This window comes from Anabas testudineus, chromosome 22 (genome assembly GCF_900324465.2).
Source record: "Anabas testudineus chromosome 22, fAnaTes1.2, whole genome shotgun sequence".
Classification (NCBI taxonomy): Eukaryota; Metazoa; Chordata; class Actinopteri; order Anabantiformes; family Anabantidae; genus Anabas; species Anabas testudineus.
In genome coordinates, this window is record NC_046630.1 from 27,865 (window position 1) to 45,516 (window position 17,652).

Sequence of the window (17,652 nt, forward strand, 5' to 3'; positions counted from 1 at the left end):
CAGGAACCTGTAAGAACACAGACATGATTTTATTATTATTTATTTAAATCACAAACCTCCTAGATTTACATTAATGAGTCGCTAATATACATTTCAAAAGTTTAGATTTCTGTTATGCTAATTTATTTAACAAGTCATCAACACTAAACCAACATGTTGCTTATTTCACTAATGGCAAAAAATAACAAAATGAGTGAAGGACTTTTAACGAGAACCGCTGGATTTGGAGACTTTTCTCAGTCCACGTTGTTTTGCCTTAAAGCTCATTGCTAAAGCCTAAATTTAGTTCTACTTAGGATAACTGTGGCCTAATTAATTTTTGATGACTATGAAATTAAGTTTGACATGATCATGGTTTGTGATGATCATGCCACATTCTTATACCGGTCAGCTGATACAGTTCAGCATCAACTGGACTTGTTTTAACACTAGAACTACTGACTTTTCTGGTCATACCTAGGAGCCCGACAAAGTGGTCAAATGACAACCTGGCCCCCTGTGGACAGCTGCTTTTATTATGTAAAGACGGTCGTTAGCGGCACACGTCGGGGTGGGGGCAGATGGGGGGGAGGGTTGTAGCGGACTTAGCACAAGAGGAAGGGAGGCCGGCTGAAGCTCTGCCTCACCAAGACATCTTATGGAGACATCCACACACATGTTGTTGTTTTTCCAAAGTCGTCTTTGGTGTTTTATCCGTTGGTCATATAACAAATACATAGAACTAACGAACACATCCACACAGTGGGACACGGAGCGGGACCGGACACCGGAACACACTGTCGAAGCAGTTCAACAAAGAGGGACGACAAGTTGTCTTTGTCTCTAAACTGGGTGCAGTTCTCCAGAGCAGTGTTATGATGCCAATTTTTACTGTGAGGACATTATTTCATGGAGAACTGTTGCACATTTCCCACTTCTAAATGGTGACTGGCCTGATTTGGGCCATCAGGTGGGCCATTCAACCCATGGGTCAGTGACCCACCTGATTTCCATGTCTGTAGATGTGAGAACCAAAAGACCCATAGAAACAGATCAACGAATAAAGAACCGACAACTTGTCGTCCCTCTTTGGAGAACTGCTTCGACGGCGTGTTCCGGTGTCCGGTCCCGCTCCGTGTCTCACTGTTATTATTATTGTTATCACTTATTATTAATGTTATTACTGTTATTATTCAGAAACATGTATGTGTTATGTGACCAACAAATAAAGCCCCCAGTTTCCGTGTCACACTCTTTTTCTAAAAACCTACACCCCCTCCGTCACATTGTAAATGTGTCACAACGTATTTGTCTCAGTGACACATGCATTTGTTTCGTCCCGTTATTCCAAGTAAGCAGCTGTCAGACATACAACTGAATGACTCTGGGTCCTGTCCTGGCTCTGGAGTCCTGACTTCGAGCCCCCACAGGTACATGTACAGGTACATGTGGGGGCTGGGGGCGCGGGGCATGGAAGGCCCGCCCACTTTCATTCAACAGCTGCACAGGAAAAAAAGACAACGAAGGAGCAAGAGCTTCGAAACCAACCCCCCACACCTGGAAAGTCCTGGAAAAAGAGCCGTGTGCCAGGTGAAGCACTGCTGCACTGTGAACCTCAGACCAAGAGATGTGCTGGTTGCTGTAGGTTCACATGTGGACAGTGGATCAATCAGAAGCCCTGGATGTGTCTCTTCTGCCATTGTGATTTTTTATTTGTTACTTTCTTTTTTGCACATTTGGGATTTGAGTGGTTTTTGAAAACATATTAGAGTGAGAAATTCACATATACAACTCTACCTATGGTAACCCCCCCCCCCGTTGAAATATTTCTAACAAGAACACCTCCTTATTACTCCTTACTTACTGTGTTGTTTTATCTAGATTACCGTATTTTTGCAATGTAACACTATAACAGTAGCGACCTGCAGAACACTACAGGTTCTGTTCTTAGCTTTGTCAAGACGTTAATTTCCAGCTGGTTAGTGTAGTGGTGACATCACCACCTCCCATGTGGGAGACTGGGGTTCAAATCCCAGCCGTGGTCTACCAAGAGTCACCCAGATGTTAGCACTTGATGGTCACCTAACCACTTGGTTAGGGTTAGGTTTCAGGTGTGTCCATGCAACCACCTGAGACACAGTGTGAGTAGTCATGAAAGAACTGGATTGTTAGTGGTTGATAGATTCTGTCTGGGAGATCTAACAGACTGCAGAGAGAAAAATCACAGTTCACAAATAGCACCTGTTCCAAAGGGGAGAAAATCCACTGCTACTCTGAACGTGATCAACCTCAATCGTCACAATCAGTATTTCCACAGTTGTGAATAAACATAGATCGACATAAAACCGTGTCTTGCTATGCTCAATTCACAGAAAACAATGTTTTATTATTAGTTTGAAGCAGTTCAGTGTAATGAGTTTAAATAGGGTCAGATTTCTCTTGTTTGATGGTGTAGCGACATAGCTACAAGTTAAACTATAATAACATCACATGATAACGTTTTCACATTTATATATTATATTCAACATAATGTCTTTGTCAAGAACACCTAGGTCACACTCACAGAAATGCCTTTGTAAGCAGCGGTGAATCTCCCAGTAAGGTAACCCTAACACTAACCCTAACTCCTAAACCCCTAACCCTCATTATAACACTAACCCTCATTAAGGTTAGGTTAAAGATTATAGGCCCTCCCACTGCCTTTAAGTGCCTTCTGTTGGAATCCCTGGATAAGGAACCCAGACTTAAACTAAAAGATTTTAAAGGAAAAAAGCCTGTGTTGATATTCGGAGACTGAAACCTGACTAGGATAACACACTTCCATCATCCACAGATCCAAATTGATGGTTATGATGGTATTTAGTGAAAGTACTGCAGAATACAACTAAAATCTCTATTCAGTACAGCTAAGAAGGTATTTCCTTGTGTTCACATCCTATTCCCCCACTCAATTAACTTTTCAGCTTCCCTCCCACAGGTGCAGAAACAGAACATGGCCACAATTAAATTCATAACAATTTACCTTCCTTCCGCAGAGTTCCACAAGATAGCTTCCGAATAGGACCAGACAACATTAACTTTGTGTCTTCTCTCTCCTGTAGTTGCGTTTCCTCCTCTCTGTCTCCCTCTCTCTGTACTTTTCTGCAGGTATCCTCAGCCTGGAGCTGTACATCTTCAGAATCCAGTTTACCTGTCCAATGTTCTTGCTCCTTGTTGTTGTGCCTTCTGTTCTTTTCTCTCTTCTCTTTCCACTCACCCCAACCGGTCGAGGCAGATGGCCGCCCACTATGAGCCTGGTTCTGCTGGAGGTTTCTTCCTCTAAAGGGAGTTTTTTCTCTCCACTGTTGCCTAAAACTTGCTCAGATGTAATTGTTGGGTTTTGTGCATCATTTTTTGTATAATTATTCTCTGTAAGGTCTTAAACCTTGCACTGTAAAGTGCCTTGAGATAACTTCTGTTGTGAATTGGCGCTATACAAATAAAATTTTATTTAATTTAATTGAACATCCATTGGACAACGGGAATGGGGCAGGACATCCTTAACCTGTGGTGCAAGAAATTACAGCTAAATTTAACATAACCTCTAACCCTAATTGGGACACTAAGGACAGGGAATTGAACCCTCCTGTCACAATATATGTAAAAATGATTCTGTAGATGACAATTCCAAAAGTGCTACAACAAACGTACTTAACTCTGCTTTGTGACAATGTCAATTGTAAAAAGCGCTCTACAAATAAAATTGAATTTAACGTATCAAAACGTTTTTCTCCCACCTCCATCCAACTGAGCCTGCTGGAGAGAGGTCTGACTTTCATTCCTCTGCCCTCATCTATTAACATATCATCCCAAGACATCTCAGCTCAGCAGTCAAATGCAGGCACTTATTAAAAAAAGACAGAATGTCCTTTCCTGTACTAACAGACCATGCAGATAATCCTTAGTGGTCGACAAATGAAGCCTCATGAAGCACTGAGGCTTTCCTAAGTATTGTGTCGATAAAGGTTTAAAGCTTCAAGGCCTCAGTGACGGTGACATCTGGTGGACAACTGAAGCCATACCAACCTCTAAAGGGCACGACTGAAGCACTGTTTCAATCCCATGACAGCAATAAAAGTTCAGAAAAGTCTGTGTGGTGTGTGTGTTTTTACAGAAAACCTTTAAAGATAATGGTTTGTCATTTGAGGACTTGTATGAAATGATTATTTACAGAAGCAGACAAGTTAGTTGTCTTCACGGGTTTTTATTGAGAAATATAATTTTTTCTACTGTTGCAGGCTTCAGTCAGCTCATGACTGACACGCAAGTGTCGCAGTGTCTGGTGGTATGAGATCAAAATGATCCCAAACTTTAGAACGTCACTTATTGGTGGTACTCGCCATGAAACTTGCCAAAATACTCTCGCTCTCCAAATCTCTGTCTCCTCACAACCTCATTTTGAAGCATAATGATGCATCTTATATAGCTGGTATAGTCAACACTCAAATCTGTAAAACCTGTCGAGCTGTCACTGGCTCAGAATGCATTGAAACTCCATGAGCCAATGAAACGAAAGACTCTGAGCCAGTAAAAAGCTTCGAAAAATTTGGAAGGAATGAAGCGCCTAACGAAACAGCGATCTGTCACGTGACACTGGTGTTTCGATACAAGCTCCGATACAGCGATTTGAATCACTGCACTTCAGGAAGAGTGACACAAGCTCCGAAGCCTCAGTATCATTAGCCTATCACTAATAATCTTTCAGGCTGTTAAGAAATTACAAAATCACCTGAATTATTTAACCGGCCAATAAAGGATTCAAAATAGTGATAATAGACAAACAGCAGTACGCTTACAAAGCGCATAGACAACTGGACAATAACAACCACTGCAAACATATTACAGTTAGCTTACAACCTCAGACACAATGCAAAACATTTGATTTTTTCCAAGTCATAATAGGAACTGAAAAACAAATTATCAACACAATTTTGCTCTCAAAGTTAAACAGAACCATGAAAAACAATATATAAAGGTAGACCAGAGCCACCTGGTGGCCAAATGGAAAAGGTGCATGGGGTAGGGTGAAAATAAATAAATAATTACACATACCTGTAGAAGACTATAAAACACAACACACACCGTCTTTTGATCTGTCCTGCACCTCTGATTCCTATATACACAAGAATAACAAAGCATAAGATAAGATAAGATAAAGCTTTATTGTCATTGTAGAATAAGAACAGCTGCTAATATACCCGCATAACCTTAACGGTTTCCCCGCTCCCACCCGCTATGGCGCGTCCTGTCCACAAGCTGGCAGTCCTCTCTTTGTACCACTGGTAACCACTTTCTCCTACACCTGGATTTGCAGCGTAACATTAAATGGAACTTTCAGTCCTTTGTATTGCAGCTGACTAAGTTTAAACACCACAGAGTTATATTTGCATACAGAATTGTTTTTTTTTTTTTTTTTTTTTTTTTTTTTTAAGACTTACTGGTCCGTGCAGAATTCCGACGGGAGCCGCAAGATCGGGGAAAAGCGACCTGTTCTGTGCCTGGGCAATGCACATTTTGGACAAACAATGTGTTTTACTGTATAATCTGCATCCTATGCAATAAAATATACATTGGTGAAACAAGATACGACAAATCCACTAGACTTAGGCAGCACCTTTAGCTACACACCATCCGGAAAGGGAAATTCAATAAAGATATTGACGCTAAAACAAAAATAACACCGTTTGTTAGCGTCGAAATAAACGTTTAGAACCATCATTTAACATTAACACGTTTTTAACAGAATAACGGGAGCACCCGCATAAACACACCTGTCCTCAGCGAGGCCTGAAGCTGACTGAGGAAAGAAGCGTGAATCTACAAGAAGTGACATCACTGACAGGTCAGAGGTCAAATAAAGAAAATAAATTCGGAAAATAAAAGTTCCCTCAAAATAAAAATCACATATACTGTGCACATAATAATACATATGTGAAGAAACAAATAACATTGTCCAGACACATTGTGATGGACACTTAGTGAAATATAAAACACACTAATACACTTGCTACACGTGCAGAATTCCGACGGGAGCCGCAGGGTGAAAGAAGGGCATCACATACACTACGAGGAAAAATCACTCAATAAAGAATTGGTCCAACATTTTCAAACGCATTCAGTACAACATCTCACCATTTCCAGCCTGGATTCACGACCCACCTGGACACATGGACAGTGGAAAAGAAAAAAAAGGCACTGGATAGAAACACCAAGTACAATCCTCCAACAGGGCTCAATGAAAAATAATTTTATTGACAAAAATAACCATGAATATGAAACCTATAATCGGGGAGGGTTTTGAAGGAACTGGAAAAAGTGTTTTTTTAAGATGGAAGCAGTTTTATGATGATCTTAATGACAAGCTGGTTATTCCTGTGGAGAGGAGGGAAAGAAAGAAATTATTATTCTGTTGCAATTATGTGGACTCCAGAATGAAATCATTGCATCATATTGACTTGATGAATTGTGGTTTGATACATTATGTTTTAATTTTACACATCACATGTTTTTTATGTGTGGTTTGATTTTAATTTTAGCATGAATTTGGTTTTATTGCATGATTTTAGCACTAATTGAGGATGCCCTCATTTCTAGCACTTATATCTATTATTAACTCTTATTATCTTTTAGCATTTATTTATTTATTTATTTTTTATCCTACTGATCTCTCATTTCTGACCAGCCTTTAAAGCATAATAGTGGTTTTATCACTTTTTTAATAAAGTCTATATTCAACTGTTTTCCATTGTCCTTTAACTTTTAAGTTCCTTTATAAGTTCTTCTGTTTATCTTAACTTTAATACATACCAGATTCCCTCCAGCTGCCTGATGCCAGTGCACCTGGAATTCAAACATAGAAATAAATACCATTCATTTTATTCTTCACCTAACCCTAACCCCTAACCGAGTCACGGACTCTTTGCACAGCTGTTTGTTCTACTCAACGGTACTAGGTACCCACAGGAAGGGACATAGATGTGCCAGGGATCATGAGTGACATGCGTCAGCCCACGCCTCGCCATTGACTCTCTACACCAAACCGCACCTAGCTTTGCTGAGGCGGGGAGAGTCAATTGAGATTAAATCATTCACCTAACCCCTAAACCTAACCCCCTAAACTCTAAAATTGACCAACGGGGGAACAAAAAAAACATGCACACCAAAATGGAATTTATTTATTATTTGTTAATTTATTCCCATGCACAACACGCAGAGAGATGACACTCAATCCCACTCATGGACAAAGAACATCACATAAACTAATTAGGAGGACAACAGGATGGGGACTGGTGTGGTTGAGCATGGTGATGGCCTGTTCAGTGAATTCTGTTGCTAGTTTCTGGCATCAGTCAAAATTTTATTCCCCTAACCACAACCTTTAACCAACCCTAGTTCAAAGCCTAACCCCTAGCCTGAATCCTAATCCCAATTTCAGGGGTACTTGAGATCGATGTGTTATCAATAACATGCCAAAGGAACTATGTGGAAACCCATTCTGGGACTTATAGGACTACAGAGCAAATTAACTGTGGTCCACTGTTGGTTATATTTTGTTTGTTCTACCTGGTCTCCCTCCTTCTCCTGCCACTTCCTGTTTGCCCATACTTGGACTTCCTCTTCCTCCACTTGCCGGACTCATTAATCATGGATTCAGTTCACCTGTGTTTCCCGTTCCCTTTATAGCTCCCCTCAGTCTTCTGGTTCACTGCTGGTTTGTTGCATCACGGTTACTCTCTACTTGTTTGTTTGTTGGATTTTCTTCGTATGTTTGTCTGCCTCTGAGCAGTTATTTATGTTGTTACTTTGTATTTCTGATTAGTGTGTTAGTTTGTTTGTCTCTGCGTCAGTGCAGTGGTTTTTCGTTGTTACTTTGTTTCATCATTATCATGCTTGTTTACTTCTTCCTTTATCTTGTTGGTTTCCTGAGTCCCCTGTTTTGGACCGGGTGAAATTAAACCATTATTTTGGTCCTTGCTCGTTTGTCCTGTTCGTTAGTTTGTAACACAGTAGCCCTTAATCCGCACGTTACTTCATTCATAAGGGACATCAGTGAATATGATTGGCAGGTAAGGTAAGAGAATTGTTAACTAAGTAAATGAAAATGTGCTCTTAATCAACTAGGCTCTTAAAATATACAAAAATAAAAGCTGTATTTCACAGTGCTACTGCACATGCAGTACAGTCATTGCAGTGAAACATTTTTGTTTTTATGGCTTTACAGTCCAGTGTATTTGAAAGGGATAATTGACTATAAGGTTACAGAGCAGACTTTGAGCTTTAATTTGTGTTCTCATCTATATCAACTGAACTGTGAAACAAAGGAAAACTCTTTGTGAGATTAATTTACTATACCATGGGATCAGTCCTCTGCATTTAACCTATCTTCACTGTTTGTGTACTGTGATGAGTATGAGTCTGCCTCAGTTATTGATTTGTATTTTTTATATTTTTGCAATACAGGCATTGTCTCCCTACTCCCAATGATGCCTCCACCTTCCTCAACCCTCAACTTTGTAATACTATTATCATTTCTGCAGTAACAAACAGTTTTATTCTATGCAAATGTTTTTCTATTTTTGTTCAAAAAGCTATGCTACATCTCCTGTTTGGATGCTTATTTCATGTTAGCTGCATGTTGTAAAAAATATTGTTAATTTTGTTGTGTCACTTCAACTTTGAATGTGCCCTATGTGTTTTATCGATGTGATACTTTTATTATTTTATGAAACATAATAAAATGCATTTGTGTAGTTCTTTGATTGCCCTTTGCATATTTTACATTACATTGACAACAAAATAAGTTACATTTTTATAAATACAGCAGTATACACTGTAGACTATACAGTAGCACTGTAAAATAAATTACAGTAACATTTCAGTATGCTGATACCTAACATATAATACTGTACTTCATTATACAGTATAACAACAAATAACAGTATAACACTGCATTTTAGCATGGTAATAAAAGGACAGTACAGTGTGCTAAAATATACTGTACTTTGTTTTACAACAGTTTTACTGTGCAGTGAAACACACAACTCTAATAAATTGACTTATTTTATTCTGGTCACTTACTGGATAATTGTTGCCAGTATGTTACTGTTAATTTGACAATAATCACTTTACAGTGTACTAATCATCCTTTTCAATAAACTCCTCTTAATATTATTGTCTGGCATATCAATCAGGTCCTAAAAATCATAGCCCTGATACTGGTTTTAGGAATACATTTCTTTTCAGGTACTATGTTTTGCAAGTCACATTTAGAACTGTTTTGCTTATTATCAATGATAAGAAACAGCCAACCCTAGCACCACATAGGATTTTAACAGAACAAAAATGTGAAGGAGAAAACTGTTACTCATCTAGATCCCAACATAAATAAGTGAGAGACTGATTCTCCCATAAACAACACTTAACAGTCCAAAGGTATCTCTGTAACTGGACAGACAGGATGATCGTAACTGGATGTCTGTCTGCTAAACTGGTCCTGAATGAAGTTTGTGTCATGCTCCAGGGTCAGGACCTGTTTATAGACAGATAATTCAATGTCAATCTTAATTTAAATATTACATATTTCATGTAGAGAGTGTACTAACTATTGATTAGTAAACATGTTTTTCTTTACCACATTATTAACAAATATTTAATTACTATACCCATCAAATACCATTTACACATATTTATTTTTCTGACAGTTACAGCCACTCTCAATTATTATTGAATATAAACTCACAGCACTGTGCTGGAAATAATACTTTTTTTAAAAGGACCCCTGTGTTTTCTCATTTCCAACATAAAATCATTTTAATTTGTTAAATGTGGCCACAGCAGCCTGGTAAGTGTCTTTACAAATGAACTACAGTCAGCTAACTGATGTATAATGAATTTGCAAAGCAACAGGTGGTAGCTAAATTTAACTGTAACCAAACTTAGCGTGTCTTGTCTTTAAATTCTTCAGACTGGCCTAGCCTCAAACTAACCAGCTGACTGACTAACTAACTAGCTGTGCAGACTAGTAGTAGATAGGCTGCACGAATACATACCGTTAGCAAGTTTTGAGCTCTTGACCTTCCACCGTGACTACTTCACTTTGTCTGTCTCTTGCTTCAAGACTCGTGACAGCTGTTTAATGCTTTACTGCATTGTGTGTAAAGAATGGTGCTGTAAAGCATTACAGAGTTGTCAGGATTCGAGTCTGAAAAAGACTAACCAGACATGCAGTGGCAGATATATGTTATTTGCTATACAATATTTGCTTTATTATTACAGCCAGTCATCCATCAAAATGATTTTGAAGCTGTTATTTTACTGTGAAAATGTTACATATTGCAGCTTTAAAATTCAGTATATATTGGCAGGAGTGGACAAAATACTGCAAACACTTCTCAGTATAACAAATAGTACAGGATCAAACTGCAAATTCCAAAGTAAACTAACTTTAACTGCAGGTGACTTAATAAACTGAACAACCTGATTTTTCTTTCATTTGAGAGACTATAGATGACATGCTGACCAAAGCATGGGATAAAATACTGATTAAATCAAATTACTTTACTTTTGTCATCCTCTCAGTTTTTTTTAAATACTGCTAATAACTCACAAGTGACTAGAGTCAAGGTTACTTTCTTTGTTACAGAAGCAGATCAATTGAGATTTAGGTTTATTTCATCTTGGGTTATCAAATTATTTTATTTTATTTATTAACTTTTTTTGCAGTTCATGAAAGCATTTTTAAGGCAGCTTTATTTTAAAACACTGAGGCTACTCTCGCATACTCTTTTACAAATCATTAAATCAAATCATTGTTTGTGTGCTACTGTGTTTTTATGCTCAGGACTGTTTTGATGCAAATTCAGTTAACTATTGGGACCAAGGTGGCTAAATTGCTACTTATCAATGAAACCCAGGGTTGGTGGTTCAATGCCCAGTTTCCCCCGGTTCCTGGTCACATGTCAAAATGCCCACAAGACAACAAACCCCAAATCCTTGGTGCTTTAAATGTGGCTTCCTGTCCACAAAAATTTCTTCCAGGTGATTTATAAAGTTTTTTTTATTATTATTTTCAATTACTTTTCATGTTGAAGAATCCAAACTAGATCACCTCTAAAAGGTGCCCTTGACATTAAATGTTGAGATGATCCTGTGCTGTACCTGCAATTGTGAACTCGTGATGCACTTAATTTCTTTTTCCAGAGCTTTTTTCCCCTTTGTTCCTGAAAGTTACATTTACTGCACATTTACTGACTTACAGATTTTTTATCAAAATCTTTGCAAAGTTCAGAATAAAGTTTATTTTTTTCAACACAAACTATTTGTTCATGAAATTGATTACTGTATTCAAATATATGCTACTTTTATTGTTCATCTCATGGCCTTCTTGCATGATTTTGTCTAGTTAAAAAAACTTATTTTTCTATAGAAAACCCTTAATCTGTCCCAGGCCTGTAATTGACTTAATCCTAACTCTTGATTTAAACATTACTGTGATTTTAAAGAAGAAATAAATGTTAATATTGTAGCCTATATTAATTGTAATTTCAATTAAGAAATTTTACATTTATTTCAGGGATTTTTAGGTAAGTGAACTGAATATGAAGGATCGACGATCCCCAACTTATGCGATTGGTCCTGAAAGACAAACCAAAGGTTTGAAACTGGTTTTATCTCCACTCGATAAAAGCGTTCTGTTTTTGGTTTTTTGGGTTGTTGTTTTTTTTTTATCTCCACTGGTTTATTCAACTGGTTTTAGTTCCGTCATAAACTGGTTTGATAAATTGTTTTCTGTGTGAAGGAATGAGTCGTGCTGAAGGAGGAGCAGGAGACCCGGAGGGTTGGACCAGCACAAGGAGGAGGATCACATCACTTCTCAGGTCACCATCACCTCCTCTTTCTCCTCATCCGCACTCACACTCTGCCTCTGTCTGCTCCTCCTGGCCCGGCCCGGCTCAGGTTTGGAGAGTTATCCCTGGACCAGGACTCATACATAAACCAAGGACAGGACCTGGAGACCGCGAGCGGGACCTGCAGGATCGGTGTTCCGGCCGCGGGCTCCCGTCATGCTGGGCACGGTAAAGATGGAAGGCCACGAAGCTCCGGACTGGAGCGGATACTACAGCGAGGAGGTCGGTGACTCTCATCCCGCTTTACCGCTGCCTTTAACCGTCACTGTGAAGGTGTAAGACCCAGGTCACACCGGTCAGGATCAATTCAGGATCAGGTCCTGATAAACCGCAAATTTCCTGCAAAAACCTGCAATTTCACTCGACAGTCGCAGTTTATTCGTTGAAAAATTAAGCTGAATAAAGAGAGAAACCACAAGTTTAGATTTCAGTTTGTTGCCTCACGCGTTTTGAAATTAGACAAAGTTTTGATTTTATAACAATAATTTTGACACCAGCGTGCTGAAGCGTCAATAAACTGACAAAACGGAAAGTTTTTTATGTTCAACTTATGTTTAAATAAAAAACAAACATTTGAATTCAACATAGGTGAAATATTCACTTTTATCACGATCACGATGTTTTATTTAATTATAAAATGTTTTGTTAAAACGTTAGATTCGGGTCGGTGGTTTGTCTGAGATGTAAACGGAGTATAATCCGATTTGAAATATTCACAGCAAGAAAAAGACAAATAATCAAACAAGAACTCAAAACTCGAGTAACAGAATTAAATAAATATAGGCATACTATATATTTGCTTAATTTTACAGGTAAATAGAATAGAATCTTAAATAGAATCTCGGCTGATGAGCTGATAATCAAGTTTTCAGGTGACCTCTAAAGCGACGGCGGGAAATTCCGAGGTTTATTTAAATACAGATTTTTAAATTGACATTAGGGAGTAAAATTGTTTTGTAACAATTTACATTATTTATCTTATATATGCCGTTGTCATGGGAAATTAATTTTATTGCTAAATTATTTTATTTACTGAATCAATTACAAAACCAGTTTATAACAGGCGAAATGTAAGTTTTATTAAATATTGTCCTACTGTTATTAACCTTAAATACCGTCTTTTATTTTTTAATGACAAACATTTACTGTTTACAGACTTCAGATAAAATCCACCGGATGTACATTTATTATCTAATATTCATATTAGACATGACAAAAATAATGTGACGTTTAATCATCAGTTACAAATGATTTTAAATGTTTGTAAAGTGTTTTACAGAAACTAAACTGAAAAAAGGTCAAAATAAAACATAAATGTCGAATGTTACCAAACCTCTAATCAATCTATCTGATTGAGCTGAGTTCAGCATCAAATAGACAGATACGAAAAATAAACACTTATTAATCATGTTCCTGGTAAATTGATCTCTAACTGTCTCTGATCCTGGGTCTGGGTAAATGGGTTAGAGAAACCTGGACCCTTTAATACAAAGATAGGAGTAACGTCTTGTAATCCTTCAATGATGTTAGAATTTTAATTACAAATTTAAATCTACTGTTTACAATTTTCTCAATTTAATGGGATAAATTTGATAAATTGATGCAATTAAAATGAGTCAAATTGTGACTTAATAGTTTAGTGCTAAGATCCCGGCCCTCCATGTGGGAGACTGGGGTTCGAATCCTGGCTGTGGTCTACATCCAAAGTAGGGGTACTTAGGCAAGACCTCCTTACGCCACCCTGCCTGTACCCTTGTCTCACTTGTAGCTTTGGAAAAAAACGTGGGTTATGGGGTTTATTATGTTTTTCAGTTTATTTTCTGATTTAATGGAACATCTACAAATGTAACTTTTAGGTCAAAGGTTGGCTAAAAACATTTAAATTCTAATAATAATAATATTATGAAGATGTAAAAAAACTAAAACAAACAAACAACTGCATCTGTTGATCTAGAATCTGGTTCTACAATTAAAACCACATCAGCCAATTTCTTCTTCAGAAAAAATGCAGATCCAAATATTTAGTTTTTACTGTTTCAGCTCCACAGCACAGAGAAACAAACCAAAACTGAATACAGAGACAGTACCTTACACCTGAACCTTTATATGATTAATTTTATTGTGTTCAGGGCCTTATTTTAATCTGGTTTTACCTTTGACCTGCAGGATCAGCTCAGACAGAGAGCCTCTGATAAACTAGACTGAGCTGTTTGTTCAGTTCAGTCAGGACTGGAACACACGCACACCAGTCCATATCCGACTTCAGACACAAACCTGACCAGTTAACATCAAGGCAAACTTGACTGCCTGTTTGAAGTGGTTGAGCACAAGGACCAGGACCACAAGAACCAGAATAACAGTATTAAACACAGCACACAGAAGTCTCTGGTCCAGTTTAACCGGTCCTGGAGTTTTTAATCTGAACCTGCTTTCTTTGCCTCAATCTAAAATTTTATCTGGCTTGTCTAACCACTTCAGAACCACACCAGACCAGATCTAAACAGTTCTGATTTAACTGACCTTTTTTTTAAAATAGATCAAATGTGTAATAACCTTTATTCTAAATCAATCTGGACTCGATAGTCCTGCTTGAACTGGTTTCTGGTTTGAATAACTGTCTCAGACTTAATATTTTGTGGTTCTGGTCCAAATGTTGTGACCTCTCTGTGATTTTATTTTTACATGGTGGGTGGTTGGACTTCTGATTTAACTGATTCTGGTCTTTTGTTATTGGCCCCATGAAGAAACTGTTAAGAACAGCTGTGATTCCAATTTCTGTTACTTGGAGATTTGGAGTGTTGTCCAAGGACACTTCAACACAGGCCCAGGACAAGCTGGAGACCAAACCAGTAACATGTGGGTTGTGGATCACCTGCTTTAACAACTGATTCACAGCCACCTTACCTTCTGGTCTAACTGGGCCTGGTGATGCTCTAACTGGTTCTGGTCTTTCTGCAGGTGTACTCCCCAATGGCAGGTGGAGGAATGGGTTCTGGTCTTGGTATGAGCTCCATGTCAGGCTACATGTCCAGCAGCGGGCCCACGTCAGGCTCCTTCAACATGTCATACAGCGGAACCACTCTGAGCCCTGCAACAATGGGGGGCTCAGCTCCAGCAGCCATGTCAGGTCTGGGTGGGAGTGTGGCCTCGATGGGCGGGACCCTGAGTCCATCCGGTATGAGTTCAGTGTCTGCCCAGCAGGCCTCGATGGGTCTAAACCCGTACAGCAGCATGAGTCCTACCATGAGCCCTGGCATGGCGTATGGAGGGGGCGGACTGAATCGAGCTAGGGACAACAAGGCGTTCAGACGGAGCTATCCCCACGCCAAACCCCCCTACTCCTACATCTCACTCATCACTATGGCGATCCAGCAGGCACCCAGTAAGATGTTGACGCTGAGTGAGATTTATCAATGGATCATGGACCTGTTTCCATACTACCGGCAGAACCAGCAAAGATGGCAGAACTCCATCCGGCACTCACTGTCCTTCAATGACTGCTTCGTCAAGGTGTCGCGCTCACCAGACAAACCGGGGAAGGGTTCGTACTGGACCCTGCATCCCGACTCTGGGAACATGTTTGAGAATGGCTGCTACCTGCGGCGCCAGAAGAGGTTCAAGTGTGAGAAGAAGATGACAGTGAAATCAGACGGGAGGAAGGAGCAAGGTGGAGGAGGAGGAGCATCACCCTCAGGAGACCCCATCAAACCATCAGGACTTCTGGACTCATCCCTGCCCTCCTCCAGCCAGGCAGCCTCACCTACAGGTCTTGATCTGCGGGGAGGCGTTGGTGTGACATCAGACCTGAAGGTGTCTGGATCACAGATCCTGTCCTCCCTGCCACTGCCCCCCCACACCATGGCACACGAGTCTCAGATGCACATCAAAGGAGACCCCCACTACTCCTTCAACCACCCGTTCTCTATCAACAACTTAATGTCATCTTCGGAGCAACAGCACAAACTGGACCTGAAGACATACGAGGCACTGCAGTACTCTTCCTACAGTACCAGCGGGACATCCAGCCTTGGGGGGAGGACCATGGAGTCTCTGGAGGCCTCCTACTACCAGGGCGTTTATCCCAGACCACTCCTCAACACCTCATAGTACCTGCTACACCTCCTGTTTAGACTCTCTGCATGCAGCTATCCTGGACTTCCTGTCTGACTGTGATGAAACTGAATCAGATCAATCATAAGGCTGGTTTAGTCTGGTTTAGGTGGTTTCTGAAATCCTGCACTGTGACCAAACCAGGACACAAACGGACACGTTAACTCTCAGCTGATTAAACTGGTGCAGGCTTGTTTTCTCCTTTTACACACAAGTTTCAAACAAAAAGTTTTTCAATCACATCAGGACCTTCTGTCTGTCCAGAATCCTAGAGTTATGTTCATGTGATTTTTTGCCACAGATCCCCATGTCCCCGAGTTTGAGAACCACTTACCCCTGACCTCTCTTCATGAACCCCAGCCGGAGTTACAGGACACAACCTGAGTTATCACTAAAACCTCTGATTTATTTTAACACAGTTCAGGGTCAGGACTCTGCACTCTGGTACCAGATTCTGCTCTCTAACAAAAACAAAAGCAGTGCAGTTTCAGGGTCAGGGTTAGACCCGTTTCCTATCATGAGTCCAGAAACTGATTTACTCTCAGCTCTAAAAGGTTCATTTCAGGTCAAAAAATAAAAAGTTTAACAGTTAATTCACACATGCACATTTAACAGCGGCGTGCATGTGTGTAGTTCACTGTAATACGTCACTGCACTATCCTGTGACAGCCCCTCTCTGGGCTCTATCTCTTAATTAGTGACTGATGATATTGTCATGGAAACAAATTGGTCTAATTTTAATTGATAAGCTCAGAAAAACGACTTTTTTCTCCCACGACCTCGTCTGCCTGTGCTTCGACCTCGTCAGGCGTCATGACCTTTAGTGTGAGAACCCATCCACAGATAAAAAAGGTCTCTTATTTAAAGGGTCAGTTCACACAAATTAAATGTGTCGTCTGTCTCTGGGCAGATTTCTGATCACTTACCACCGTTTGATCTTTTCTCTCCCGCTCCACTGTGGTCACTTTATTTTTCTGTTTTATGTCAGTTAATTTCATTTTGATTCCTCAAACACAGTTTTTACTTTAGAGAAAAGAAACAGGAAAAAGACACTAAATCAACCATTTTAGACCTAATGTCATGATTCATTAAATCTTCACATTAGCTGAAAAAGATTCTGGTTACAATTTATTTCTGATGCATTTTGGAAATTAAGTCAATTCAGAGTTTTAACAAATTATTTACATTTAGTCATTTGTCAGACGCTTTTATCCAAAGTGACTTATGAGTGAGGTACAAGGTACAAAGGCAGGGTAAGTGTTAGGAGGTCTTGCCTAAGGACCCTTACTGGCGATAGATAGCCGGGATCTGAACCTCAGTCTCCTGCACTGAGCAGCGATCTTCACACTACACTATCCAGCTGCGCTGCTCATTATTTGACATTTTACCAGAAAATATACATTTTCTCAAAAGTGAAATCACTGCAGCAGAAATCAGAGAGAGCTCCTGAATCAGAAAAATGGCTGTTTTAGATGCTGGAGGCTAAGAGGGACAGGGAGGGACCAGGAGGCTGGGGAATTTCTTATCCTGATCACAAACCGGCAGCCGTTTAACAATCGATAACACTTTAAGTTTCATTATCAGAGTTTGTTGAATTTGGATCTGTTTAAAGTACAAT

General features: G+C 39.5%; 1 protein-coding gene across 1 annotated transcript; it reads left to right on the forward strand.

Moving 5' to 3' along the window:
- The first annotated feature begins 12,019 nt into the window (after positions 1–12,019).
- foxa1 (forkhead box A1) lies at positions 12,020–16,031 on the forward strand. The gene is made up of 2 exons (XM_026340228.1): positions 12,020–12,146; positions 14,883–16,031. Exons 1-2 carry the CDS (start codon positions 12,081–12,083, stop codon positions 16,029–16,031), a joined length of 1,215 nt encoding a protein of 404 aa, XP_026196013.1. The 5' UTR covers positions 12,020–12,080.
- Positions 16,032–17,652: the final 1,621 nt, after the last annotated feature.

Excerpts from the sequence above, each read along its gene's own strand:
- foxa1 (XM_026340228.1), top strand. The coding sequence starts at position 12,081 with ATGCTGGGCACGGTAAAGATGGAAGGCCACGAAGCTCCGGACTGGAGC. Across the intron at positions 12,147-14,882 it reads GCGGATACTACAGCGAGGAG|GTGTACTCCCCAATGGCAGG; the intron begins GTCGGTGACTCT and ends GTCTTTCTGCAG.